The sequence below is a fragment of the Chiroxiphia lanceolata genome, chromosome 9, assembly GCF_009829145.1.
Source record: "Chiroxiphia lanceolata isolate bChiLan1 chromosome 9, bChiLan1.pri, whole genome shotgun sequence".
Lineage (NCBI taxonomy): Eukaryota > Metazoa > Chordata > Aves > Passeriformes > Pipridae > Chiroxiphia > Chiroxiphia lanceolata.
In genome coordinates this window covers 8,450,307-8,463,238 of record NC_045645.1, presented here as the reverse complement: position 1 = coordinate 8,463,238, position 12,932 = coordinate 8,450,307, and the positions used below count along the sequence as shown (strand labels likewise).

At 45.1% G+C, this 12,932-nt stretch overlaps 2 protein-coding genes and 1 long non-coding RNA gene across 3 annotated transcripts in view; 2 read left to right on the top strand and 1 right to left on the bottom strand.

The window, feature by feature from the left end:
- The window catches only part of LOC116790731, a 32,425-nt gene that overhangs the window by 14,491 nt on the left and 5,002 nt on the right, over positions 1-12,932 (bottom strand). The window contains exon 2 of the long non-coding RNA XR_004358472.1: positions 1,846-1,849. This is a non-coding gene — a long non-coding RNA (uncharacterized LOC116790731). The remainder of the gene's footprint in view (positions 1-1,845; positions 1,850-12,932) is intronic.
- Positions 203-9,476, top strand: TXNDC12 (thioredoxin domain containing 12). Its single transcript, XM_032695987.1, has 7 exons — positions 203-443; positions 2,421-2,481; positions 6,756-6,808; positions 7,306-7,379; positions 7,940-8,009; positions 8,099-8,182; positions 8,622-9,476. The coding sequence occupies exons 1-7, from the start codon at positions 353-355 to the stop codon at positions 8,699-8,701; spliced, it is 513 nt and encodes a 170-aa protein (XP_032551878.1). The 5' UTR covers positions 203-352; the 3' UTR covers positions 8,702-9,476.
- KTI12 (KTI12 chromatin associated homolog) lies at positions 3,881-5,377 on the top strand. Its single transcript, XM_032695983.1, has one exon. It carries the CDS (start codon positions 3,890-3,892, stop codon positions 4,751-4,753), a length of 864 nt encoding a protein of 287 aa, XP_032551874.1. The 5' UTR covers positions 3,881-3,889; the 3' UTR covers positions 4,754-5,377.

Below are 12,932 nucleotides of genomic sequence, written 5' to 3'. Positions count from 1 at the left end.
GCGACAAAAGCGTTTATTTTGGAAAGGAGAAAATAAACCCAGATCCCCATTTACACACACCCTTCCCGCTGCCTGCTCCCGACGGGATAACCCTGGGTTTGTCCAGGGGCAGTAACCCAGGTGACTGGGACCCCACCGCATCCCCTCCCGCTGGGTGGCACCCCCGGCACCCCCGAGCCGAGCGGCGAGAGCTGCGCACCGCCCACATCCGCCTCACATCACTTCCTGGGCTTTAAAAAAACGGGAAAAAAAAAAAAAAGAGGAAAGAAAAAAAAAAATCCGCCTGAGCGGGTCCTGTGCTGTGCGGAGCTGTGGGGTTGTACCCGGTGCCGCCGCTGCCCGCGCCGACACCATGAAGGCTCAGCCCGTGGCCGTCTCCGTCCTCTGCCTGTGCCTGGTGCTGGCGGCCTCCGCCGCCTCCGCCGAGGGAGGGCTCGGAAAGGGTCAGGAAAACGCTTCCTTCGGGCTTTCCTCAACTCGTGTCCTGGCCGCGGGCACGGGTCCGGTCCCTCAGTCCGCGGCGTCGGGGGGGTGGCGGGACAGAGCGCGGGTCTGGGGGCTGGAGGTGAGGGGGGTTTGCACCGTCCCCGCCGTCGTGGTTCTGTCCCGGCTGAGCGTCCTTTCGAGGGGCTCCGCGGAGCCCTGCGGGGCAGCCCTCGATGCCCGCTGTGTCCGCCCAGCCGCCGCCGGCTCCTGGCAGGCAATGAATGGCGCTTCCCTCCGCCCTCGGCTTGCCTTGCCCTCGATGACCGCTCCTCACTCCTCTCTTGGCTCACCGAGGCTCCTTGACTAATTACCATGTCTAATAGCCGGGTTTAGCCAGCGCCTGAGCTTCACCCCAGGTGGTGGCTTTGCCTTAGAGGCAAATCTCCTCCTCAGGACCGGTAGTAACCAATTCGATCAATGACAGCAAAGCTCTGTGGTGTGGATCCCAGCCAGCCATCCTCCTTTAATTCCCCAGAGGACTTTCATTCAAAAGAAACGCTCCGTAGTGTGTTGTGTAATTGTTTTAAAAACATACTGAAGCTTGCCACAAATGGGATTTTGGTTTAAGTATAGAAAAGCTTTCAAAAAGTGTTTCCCAGCTAGAACAATAAAAGGCTTTCCCTATTTTAACATTTTGGCCTTTGACTGAAATAGCTGACGTGTCAATATGCTGGATAAACATGACTTCTGCTAATCCAACTGGCTTTTGCTTGGGTACGTTGGGCTTGTCCAAAAGTAGCCCTGTGTCCAAAGCTGCCCGAGCAGCTGGGGTGTGATTGGACGTGGACAGGGCATCCCCACCTCACTGCGAGCTCATCTGTTTGATGTGTTGCATCATATGTGTTCACAGAGGTTCATATCAGGAGAGAAGATCAGGTAATATGCTGTGCCAACTGTCCACACCTCCCGGATACTGAATTAAGGTGCCACGAGGATTTGCTGACTCTGTTTTAGGCTTTCTCCAGCTTCTTTGCCGTAGTTGTCTACAATGTCCACTTTTCCCCGTGTCAGCACTGGGCAGTCTGGGGCTCTGACCTCTGTGTAGCTCCCGAAATCTGCTCCCCTCAGCACCCTGGGGGTTGCTGACTAATCCAAACCCTCAGCGATGGGAAGGGGCAAGCCGAGGCTGATGCTTGATCATCCAGTGCACTAATTGTTAATTACTGGAGCCATAAGACCTCTGAGGAGGTCTTCCAAGGGTGTTCCTCTTCAAACAGTTCCCGGATCTCCTTCATCTCAGCTCTCCAGGTGGCTTTTGGCCATGTACTTTGTTGGCTACTAAAAAATCCCAACCCTGGCAGTCCCTGCTTTGCAACTGTTAAACATACACTGACTCACTCTTGTGTCAATTGACACAACAAGACTTGTTATCTGGATATGGGATAAAATATTTCCTGCGCCGTTCAGTCACTCTGACATTCAGAAATCTGTGTAGTGGTGTTCTTTCTTACTCTTCAATTATCATCAGCAGTAATAATTAGCATAATAGTTTTAGAGCAATTAATGATCATATGTTGGCCTAGGAATTTTTAAGTTTTGCTTTAGTTCACATTCAGTGGGATTTAGGAAGCCAAACGCTGACATGTTTAATTTGTCACTCATCAGTTAATAAATGTTCATAGATTGAAGAATAATGGAGAATAATCAGAAGGCCCTTCGATTTTAATATCCGTTTGGGGGATTTTGATGTCGTTTGCATATAGACATAAATATTCATTAGGATGGTATGTTTTTGTTAATTAATTTCAGTGGGATTCCTCATACGACTGTGTGGGTTGTAAGTGTTTGCAGAAGTCTTCCCAGAACTGGGATTGTAGATGGCTTTAAAAGAAGAATATAAAATAAGTTGAAAATACTCTTGAGGGTTGGACTGTTTTCCTCTGTTAGCTGACACGCTAAATTACGCAGCATTTATAAACCCTTCTCTCTGGCAGGTTTTGGAGATCATATTCATTGGAGAACACTAGAAGATGGGAAGAAAGAGGCAGCAGCCAGGTATGTTTGCTAGTTTTAAATACAGAAAAGTGTCTTTAAAAGCATTCACAAAGGTTCTGTATCAATACTAAATTTAACCACAGAAGAGTCATTATTAACAAAAATGAGGATGGTTTAAGAGACTTCAGATCCCTACAGCTTATTAGAGAGAAAATACAGAGTTTTGATATCTTTGTTGAGGTACCACCTAGGTTTAATCACTGCAGTTTAATTAAATCATTGAAGCCCTAGCATGTCTTTGAAATGAGAAGAAAATAATTATTTCCCACAGTAAAGAAAGGTATGATTCTCAAACCCACAAATGAATGTGTAAAGAGTGCTCAATCCTCTTGAACTCAGCAGTGCTGAGAGCTTCCCTAAAATTCCTTATGCCTGTATAGATGAGGCCTCAGCCTGAGATGAGTTATTTTGTTCCAATCTGCAGGAAAAAGTCTGGAAGTTTCAAACTAGTGAACTGATAGAACATGATTTGGTTAAGTTTAAACTCTAAAAATAACAGTCTCTTAGAAGGTAAAAAATTATATTTTGACACATTATTTTCCTCAGAATTTCTTCTGTTTCTTGTTAAAATGTGAAAAAGGAAATGGTATGCTTATAAATTCTACTTTGTATTTTAAATTTATAACCTAGATCTGACAGTGCTGACATGAGCAGAAATTCGTCATGCCTTCCAGGTTTGCTGTTTGAGTTCAGCTCTCAAACTGATCCATTGTTTTAGCGTAGATACCATATTAACCCAGATGATACAGTTCAGAGGTCTTACAAGTTTCTATAACTGGATATTTTTTAAAAAAAAAATTATTTCAGTATTTACAGGTGTAATTGTAGCACTACTTTGCAATGAAGCGGAGGAAGCTTCAAAATGAGGCAGGAGAGGGCGGGAGGCATGGTGAGCTGTGAGCTCTCAGGTTTAGGCAGGATGAGCATTCCTGCTCAAGGAGACTCTGCAGGAAGGGGTCGGTGTAATCCACACCCTCTCCTTTCACTGTTGGGAGCACAGACCCTTTCACTGATTTGAGTTCAGGAGCATTTGAGCATTACTGAAGGACTGGGAGAAACCACTAATAACAAAGAAAATATAAACCTAAAAAGTAGATTTGCTTTCCTAAGTTTGACCTTAGGTCAGGAGGAGATGAAAAATAATACGAAAATTATACGAAATTAACTGTGACACATCAAGTGAGATCCAGCAGAGCCAGTGAGCTGGGAAGTTTCAAGACTTCAATTTGAATTTTATAAACTGCGCAGCGTGGATGTGTCGGGGGATGCTGGAGACGTCTCGTTTTTAAGTTCCGTGCGGACGAGGGCAGGGATCAAGCGTTCCTACAGTTAGTACGGTCGCGTTTCTAAGCCGCACGTCTGGCAGGACGGTGCCCCGGTGCCAGAGGCGGGGGCCCGGCGGTTCCGCATGCCCGAAGGGGCAGAGGACCCCGCACCGCGGTGCCGCCCCCGGGGCCGGGGGGTGCTGCCGGTCTCGGGCGGGCCGTGTGTGGGTGTATGTGACCGGCGGAAGCAGTTCCCGCCCGTCCGGGTCGGTGCCGGCGGGGCGATGCCGCTGGTGGTGCTGTGCGGGCGGCCCGGCAGCGGCAAGAGCCGGCGGGCGGCGGAGCTGCGGGCGGCGCTGGGCGGCCCCGAGCGGGCCGCGCACGTCGTGTCCGAGGCGGAGGGCGGGCGGGCGGCGCTGCGGGCCGAGGTGGAGCGGCGGCTGAGCCGGCGGGACGTGGTGATCGTGGACGCGGGCAACGAGCTGCGGAGCATCCGCTACGAGCTGTACTGCGCGGCGCGGCAGGCGGGCACGGCGCGCTGCCTCTTGCACTGCGCCGGCGGCGGGGGCGGCCCCGACGAGCCGCCCTTCGAGGAGCCCGACCCGGGCTGCCGCTGGGACCGGCCGCTGTTCACGGTGAGCGGGGAGGAGCCGCTGCCGCTGGGCGACATCCGCGCCGCGCTGTTCGAGAGCGCCCCGCCGCCCCCGCACCGCGCCACCCGCGCCCAGCCCCTGCAGTCCGGGGAGTTCCTGCACCGCCTGGACCGCGTCACCCAGGACGTGCTGGCCGCTGTGATGGCCGCGCAGAGCGGCGGGGCGCTGCCTGGGGACACGGTCCGCGTCCCCGGCCTGGCCGAGGGGCTGGTGCTGAGCCGGCCCGTGAGCCTGGCCGAGCTGAGCCGGCTGCGCAGGCAGTTCATCAGCTACACCAAGATGCAGCCCAGCGATGAGAACATGCCCCAGCTGGCCAGCATGTTCCTGCAGTACCTGAGCCGCAGCATCCAGTGAACCAGTGGCAGTGGCCGTGGTCGTCGAAGTACTTGCGACAGTAAGAACGCGCCTTCCAGACGCAGACCCTGCAGAGCCTGGATCCCAACTGTCGCGTATGGGATATTTGGCAGCAGCAGCTCTGGGTGCCGTGTTCCCGCAGCAGCCAAGCAGACTATTTCTGAGAGAATCTGTAGGGATACAGTTCCCCATACCCCTGAATTCTCCCCGTCAAAAAGGAGAGCAGCTGTTGCATCCCCAAGCAAGTGAAGTCTCCTGTGGAGACATAAACCCCAGTAATATAGGAGTGTCTGAACGTGAAAGCGCAAAAGGTGATGACTATAATGTCTTGAATAAGAAGATTGTTTTTCCAGGGCTGCCTCCAGATAATGTCAAACTACAGAAGAGACTTCAGGTCCAGAACTAGAACAGGATGTGACTGTTTCAAAAAATCTGACTGAACCCAAGAGAGATTTACAGCTCTGCTCTGCAAAAGGGTGCTGGCTTAGCAAACTCAAAGAGGTTTAACAATAAAATGTGTGCCTTAAATGGACTAAACTCTTAATTTATCTGCAGGACTATTTTATTGAAATAACTCACCGTGTCTTTTCTCTGCAAGGTCATCATTAAACATCTTTAAAAACACTAATTGCTTAAGAATGAGTTCTCTCATAGGAAAAACGAGCTAAAATGACAGTGTCTGTTCTTGTTGAAACCTGTAGGTCCGTACCAGCTGGGATGGGTAGCTTAGTTTTGCATTTAGTTTCCAATAATTTGGGATTTGCGATACAATAGGTACAGTTCAGATAAACTTCTCACTTTCTGGTGGATGCTTCATGCCTCATTCTCATAAATTGTCGTTTTGGTTTAATTGTATGTGTAGTGCTCCCTGGGAGGAAATAGTACAGTCTGACACACCGACTGCTGGGGGATTTATGCATTACAGAACTGAGAATTGACTACAAAAATGTTTTGATGTAAATAAGTTTATCTTACCAGTCAAAGTAAAGAGAATAAAAGCTGAGAAAACACATTCGTTATTTCAAATCTCTGTGAGTTCTCACTAAGAATTGGTATTTCAAGGCTGTGAGCACTTAAATTTAAAATCTGCTTTGAAAATTTCTCTTTAAAAAAAAGTGTGTTGCAGTACTGATTGCCAGATGATTGAACTCTTTTGACATGAACCACTGGTCCTTGATAAGAACAATGTGTATTTTCCAGACGTAAATCAGCCTGTCCTCAAGAAAGAGGCAAAACAATTTGGGACTCTGTAGACACAATGAAGAAAAAAGTGATTTTTCATCCTCAGGGACACTGGATGCAATGCAAGCTCTACTAGGGCAATGTGTATTCATACTCCTTACTGCAAACAGAGCCCAATGTGAAGGTGATGACATATTGGTTAATTATAAAGCGCAAACTTCTCTTTGAATGGCTCTAAATGCTAATGCCTTCCTCTTTACCCTTTTCTGGTTCTAAAGATCATAACTGAATGCTGCTAAGTAGAGATTGCCTTTCATATCTGTTTACAGCTGAAGGGTTACTGGGTTCAATGGTTGCTCAGTGGGGTCTTGATCAGAGGAGGTGACTGAAACGTGGGCTGTAATGGGGAGGAGGATGGGTAGGTGGCTGTCATCCACTGGATTGCCATAAGCAGCCACAAAAATCCATCCCAAGATCTCTCAAGCAGCTGGTGTCACTAGCCATTTCCAGTAATCCAGTAAAAAAATGCATGACCAGCAGTGTGTCTGAGGAATCTAAACTAATAAGAGCAAGTCTTCCAAAGACAAAGTCTCCTCTATGTGAGCAGTAACAATTAAGTATTTTATTACATGTTTTAAGATTGGGAAAACTTTTTGCAAGCCAACCTTAGAACACAGCAGAATCTCTTTACATCTCACTTATTTTCTGTTACATTGAGCCTTTGAGGAAGCCCTGACTGTTAAAATGTACACATAACAGAAATGGATTTAGAGGCTCTCTGGAAGCTTTCTTTGACAGTTTTTTGTCTTCCTTTTTTTAGTGGTTTGCCTCTTATGGTTATCATCCACAAGTCCTGGTGTGGAGCTTGCAAAGGTAAGTGTATTTAATACTAGAGCTTGCTGAAATTTCTAGTGAATCTTTGTATGCAAATCACGTAGCCATGAGAAACATGAGCTTTGCATTCAGACTGTAGCTAATGGTAACTGTATTTCATTAGGAGAGGCATAATATGGCACTGGCATTGCAAACAAACAAGCTGGGGATCATGGCTAAGCTTAAAGAATGAGGCAGTTGAGTGGGAATACTGGTTTATAGCAGGCTTTCTGCTCTGTTCCATTGGTTCATATAGAGCCATGTATGTTTGATGTCAGGCTTCATCCCAGGGCTGCCCAGCAGGAATTGCTTCAGTCACCTGCTGCTCTTAGCCCAGCTTTGAATAGTTTGATACATACATTCCATTTACTCACTGCTTATTGAAAAGCTTTCCAGAGGGAGGGATGAAGTGGAGATTTTGATACTGCTTGAAAATCTGAAATATTTTCCACTGTTTTTACATACCTCTTTATTTTTATTTCCTCACCCTTAATTAGCTTTAAAGCCAAAGTTTGCTGAATCCAAGGAGATCTCTGAACTTGCCCATAATTTTGTTATGGTCAACCTTGAGGTAGGCTGCCTTCTGGTCTGTGTCCATGTTACTGCCTGGTAATTAAGCATTTGGAATCCAACTTTACTGGTTACATCCTGTTTGGTGTACATCCTAAATCCTGCACTCCTGAATAGGCATTCAGGATTGATTGATACAGCTCATTGTTTTAAAAAGAGTTTTCTTCAGTCTGGTTATTTTAATTCTGTTTATAAACCTGGCTCTCTGCTATTGTCTCTTTAACAGTTTGTGCCTTGTGTGATTCTGTTGCTGCAATAAAGGAATTTATGTTTATTCCCTCATTACCTATCAAACATTCCTACACCAAAGTGGAGTGTGTAATGCAAATTAACAGGACAAAAAAAATATTATTATTTTCACAGAGGATACTTGTTTAGGTAAAAATAACTTAACTTTCATTGAGAGTGGAAGATCCTGCAGTTACTTGGCATCTGTTCAAGATGTAAATTGCTCAGGGTAACAGGAATCTGAAGGCAATAACTTGTTTCTTTAAAAAGCAGTGTTGTGTTTTGTTAGGTATCTTGCTAATACATTCCTCCTCTTCTGTCTTTCTTTGGTAGGATGACGAAGAGCCCAAGGATGAAGCCTTTAGTCCTGATGGAAGTTATATCCCCAGAATCCTTTTCATGGGTAAGGCATCTGCAGCTCTTGTGTCCACTCACTGGACTGGGTTCTTATTGTTACCACCTAACCTTCCTGATGGATTTCTTGTTTCATAGATCCCAGTGGAAAAGTCCATCCAGAAATCATAAATGAGAGAGGAAACCCCAGCTACAAGTATTTCTATACCAATGCTGATCAAGGTATGTGCAAAGTAGTTGAAACTGCATTTTTAGTGAGGACGCACCTTCACTGTTTAGTGGAGAAAAATGATGGTACTTTACAGCATAGCTGGGAGCTGTTAGGTACAGTGTGAGTGAGTGGTTCTCCAATGCCTGAGAAACCACATTCAGAATTGTAATTCACCTTAAGACATACTATTATCTGTAGGACCTAAACTTTGTCTCCAGTTGTGGCATGGAAAATAGTGGAATTTGCATGATCCAGCTACACATAAGTGAGGAAATGGTGTGCAGGACTGGAGGGTTTTTTTTGTTTGGTTGTTGGTTTTTTTTTTCCCACAGGTTAATTTGTAGATATACATTCTATAACTGTTGTTTTAAAATAACTTCCATTACCAGTCCACCTTGATGTTTGCATCATGAGATTAATAGTTGGTATCTCTCTTGTCTAATCTTTCAGTTGTCCAAGGGATGAAGGAGGCCCAGGAGAAGCTGACAGGTGATGCTTTCAAACAAAAGCACCTGGGAGATGAACTATAATGGATAGGCTAAATGATGATTTTTCACTGCTTCAAAACTCTAAAAGGAAACGATTGAACAGACTGAGAATGTAGTTGCACTGAAGGGCCATAATTCTCCTGTCACCAGTGTTAGGGTAAACCCTGTTTGGAGTTCACACACATGCATCAGTCACAGTGTTTTCTCCTCCTGCCTGGAAGTTTGCACTGTGATGATTATTTGCAACTAGGTAATGTGCAAACACATCCCGTTGTGTGTTTGAGCAACCACTAATATTTGGTGTTAAAAGGGAGGTGTGTAGGGAAGAATATTATTTGAGGACAAACAGTGTGATTAAAAAAACTAGTAGCAGCCAACATTTTGACACCTAATCAGGGTTGAATTCTTCTTTTCTCACTGGTATTATGTGATCCCATTGTTTTTACTGGGCATTGCCATCAATGGGGCATCTTCCTAGGCCAGGTATTTTCTAGATATCCCAAAACACGAATTCTGCCAGTAAACCCAGTAGAATACATTTCATGAATGTCCAAGTAGCATGTGAAATTATCAGCTCTGCAAATGTATTTTTGTGTAAAACTGTGTGATTCACTTTTATTTGCCTTTGGGCAGAAAATTAACTTTTTCCTTATGCACTCACCTTTTGATTGTTCCATCAAGTGAGGGTGGGTTATGTTGAAGCTTTACGGGGTTTCCCCTTTTATTCTTTGAATGTTTTTTGGCGAATGCCTTGCCATCACATTGTACTGTATTTTTGTACCAGGGTGAAAAAAAAAATAAACCTTTTTAAACATAAGCATGCAGAGAGTGTTTTGTGGTAAAGGGCATAACTTTCTGTTCTTAAGCGGGGTGGGGATATATTTTTGTTTATGTTGCAGTGGTTATTAATGTTGAATGTCTCAGCTGAAGAAGATTCCTTGTCATTACAATTCAGCCATTCTTACCCTGCCTATACTGTCAAGGACAAGGTGATACCTAATGTTTATCTACTGGAACTGAAAAGGAAAATGGAAAGGAGAAAAATCACCTCTCAACCTGCTGGGACACTTTTTCTAAGGCAGCCCAGGATGCTGTTGGCTTCTTTGCCACATGGGCGTATTGTTGGCTCATGGTCAGCTTGTTCTCCACCTGGACTCCCATATTCTCATCTGGAAAGCTGTTTTCAAGACTCTACTGGTGCACAGGTTATTCCTTCCCAGGTGAAGGACTTTGCATTTCCCTTTCTTCAACTTCCTGACAACCCCCCCTGCCCATTTCTCCAGCCTGTTCAGATCCTTTTGAGTAGCAACACAACCATCTGGTTATCAACCACTCTACCCCAGCTTTGTATCATTGCCAGTTTGCTCAGCGTGGGCTCTGTCAGTTCATCCAGGTAGTTAATGAAGGTGTTACAGTAGCAGCCAGGGGTACTCCGCTAATGACAAGCACCTTTCAGCCCAGCAGTTCTGCTAGTTTTCCATCCACTTCACTGCCCATTTATTTAGGTTATACTTCATCAGTTTGTCTACAAAGATGCTTTGGGAGACGGTGTAGAAAGCCATAGTAAGGCCAAAATAAACTACATCTGCTACTCTCCCCTCATTCACCAAATTAGTCATCTAAAGCAAAAATTCCTGTCCCAAAGGCACTTGCCATAATTTCCCATAAAAAACACAGAGAGATCATTTTCTACAGATACTTTCTGAAGAACTATGTGGACATTAAGTGGGGAAAACTGTTGTGTATACAATAAACCCAAACTGTTGTATATACAATAAACCCAACTTGTCTACTGAGTCCATTATTACTGTTCAGTAGCATTAAGAATTTTACTTTGCATACCAGTCTCTCTGGTGTCTGATTTTAGACACCAAAACTCAATTGGCCACTAAAAGAGAAGGACTCAGTGGAAATAATGGGATTGTTGCACACCACAATTACCCTGATCAGCTGCTGAAAGTTATTCTACAGGCTTTATCCTCTTCTTCTCTTGCAAATTGTCTAATAAATTAATGCTCAAATTGAACTCAGTAACTATTCTCAAGTTGTATCAGCCTTCAAAGTAAACCTATGTAAGTCCTAAAAAAAGGACCTGCGTTTTGCAAAATTGTCTTCTTTTTTCCCCCCAGCTGTATCAGTTGACCTAATAAAAAATTGGTCCTGTCTGATGCTCATTTCATTTATAGCCTTAGATTGACATGATTAAGAAAGTCATTGCTATGGCTTTCTTTACTTGCCACCAGGGGGAGGACTCTGCATTTTCATCTCTGATAGGATTCAACAAATCATCATTAAAAAACCAATCTCTAGTGCACAATAGCACAATAGCAGGCTGGACCTCTGCGATTTTCCGTGCACAGCTTTGCAGCGGCTCTGCCCCTGTCTTATCTCTGCAGTGAAATTACAGCCCATGTACATCAATTGTCCCTTTCTTTGCAAAACACTCTGATGCCAGAAGCAACATGGCCTCAAAGTAATTTTTAAGAAGTTCTTCACCTAGAGACAGATGTGAGCACTGTGCTTCATCCTTTACATTTAAGACCAACCTGATTCAAAATTACTCCCCTTCATGTCTTCTCTCACACAATTCCTCTCCTTCAGCACTTTATGCCTTCCAGACTTGCTACTTTGGAAGGAAAAAAAATACTGTGATCCTTTTTCCTTTGTTATTTGGCTGCCTCCTTTCTCCCTAATCCTCTCTACCCTCTGTATGTTCAGCCATGGTGAGCAGGCACAGCTTCCCCACCCTCCCTTTGACGTGCTCTTTCCTAGACTTTGCTTTTATCCTCTGTAGCAAGATGGAGCTTGGCACTTGCTGGTCTGGTCAGTGTTTAGCTGGGGTCTCAGCAGAACATGACATATGTGCTGCCACACATGGTTGCTAGGGACAGCTAGTTAAACTCCTGTAAAAGCTGTTTCACATCTCTGGATTGCAGGGTGAACTTAATGTGTTACTTAAATATTTTTGTCTTTCCTACCTGCCAGCTTTGTACCTGGACATTTTAGTTGCTCACTCCTACTGCAGATTCTTTAAATTATTCTTCTTTTTCATCTAGATCAGGTTGGCATTTTCTTCTGTGCAGAGGGATCCATCCAGCAGTTGTTTTATACGTGTTGAGTGACTTTATGGACACAAGCAAGTCCACAGGGCTTAGAGGACCTGCTTGCAGGTTACTGTTTCTTGTAGTTGTGTTTAATTATACACTGCAGCAGCTCAGCACTGCACAGTAACTAAGGCTCCAGATTAGTTTACCCCCATCAGCTTTGTTTCATTTGCTGCCCATCTGTGTGTGACTTGCAGTAAACCTTCATACTTACATAACTTCTTCAGATGCATCCTAGAAATCCCCATGGATTCTCAGCTTCTCCTCCTCCTGTGAGGTGACAACAAAACCCAAAGACACTTCAAAATTCTTAGTACGGACCCAGGGAACTGCCAAGCCAAATCAATCTCATGTAAACAAACATGCTGTCAGTTCCCTTTTTCCCAGAAACAACCCACAGAGGAAAAAAACCCAAAGTTAATTAGGGAGTGCCTGGATTGCAGCTGGCCATCTGGCTGCCTGGGAGCAGAGGTTGCTTTTGCACCTGAGGCTGAACAGGCTCTAAGGAAGAGACTCAAGAAACCTTTCCTTTGCCATGTTTAGCAGCAGGGAACAAAAGTACAACAACCAAGAATGCCAGCACGTCCAGAGTGTCCTGTCTGTCATCCTGGCATGCTGAGTTTAGGGATCATCTATTTCAAATGCACTTTTGTCCCTGTGGCTGTCTGCCTGCCATCGTATCCAGCCTGTATCCAACTGCTAATGAGCTTCATTCACTGTCCTCACTTAGAGCTTGTGTAATGAATAGCTCTGAATTGAAGTATTATTAAACCTCTATGAATACAAGGTCATATATCCTTGGAGGTGATGAAACTTCTCTTGGCTTTTGCAAGAGGATTTGCATTTGCATTATGCTGTGGTATTTCTTTGCAGTTGACATGGTGTTACGCCTGATGGGTTTGCCCAACCAGGAAAACCACTTCAGGGCTGTTCCTTGACAACTGTGCAATAGGTGGATCAAAACCTGAGACCTGAGGATGGAGATTCAGAAAATACTAATGGTGGGATTACACTGAGCAGAGCTCTATCCAGAGTGTGGGATGAAAAGGGCAACTTCACTGCAAATCCATGTTCCTTTCAAAGACAGCAAAGCCAAAGATGAAGTTTCTCTAAATGGTTGCATCCCCCTTCCAGACAGCTGTGTAAGTTGTCTTTGGCACTGACTGGAT

What these genes read in the sequence shown, in the direction of transcription:
- TXNDC12 (XM_032695987.1), top strand. Translation starts at nt 353, where the DNA reads ATGAAGGCTCAGCCCGTGGCCGTCTCCGTCCTCTGCCTGTGCCTGGTG. An exon ending in TTGTTATGGTCAACCTTGAG is followed by an intron (nt 7,380 to 7,939) that starts GTAGGCTGCCTT and finishes TTTCTTTGGTAG; the next exon opens with GATGACGAAGAGCCCAAGGA. An exon ending in CTATACCAATGCTGATCAAG is followed by an intron (nt 8,183 to 8,621) that starts GTATGTGCAAAG and finishes CTAATCTTTCAG; the next exon opens with TTGTCCAAGGGATGAAGGAG.
- KTI12 (XM_032695983.1), top strand. Translation starts at nt 3,890, where the DNA reads ATGCCCGAAGGGGCAGAGGACCCCGCACCGCGGTGCCGCCCCCGGGGC.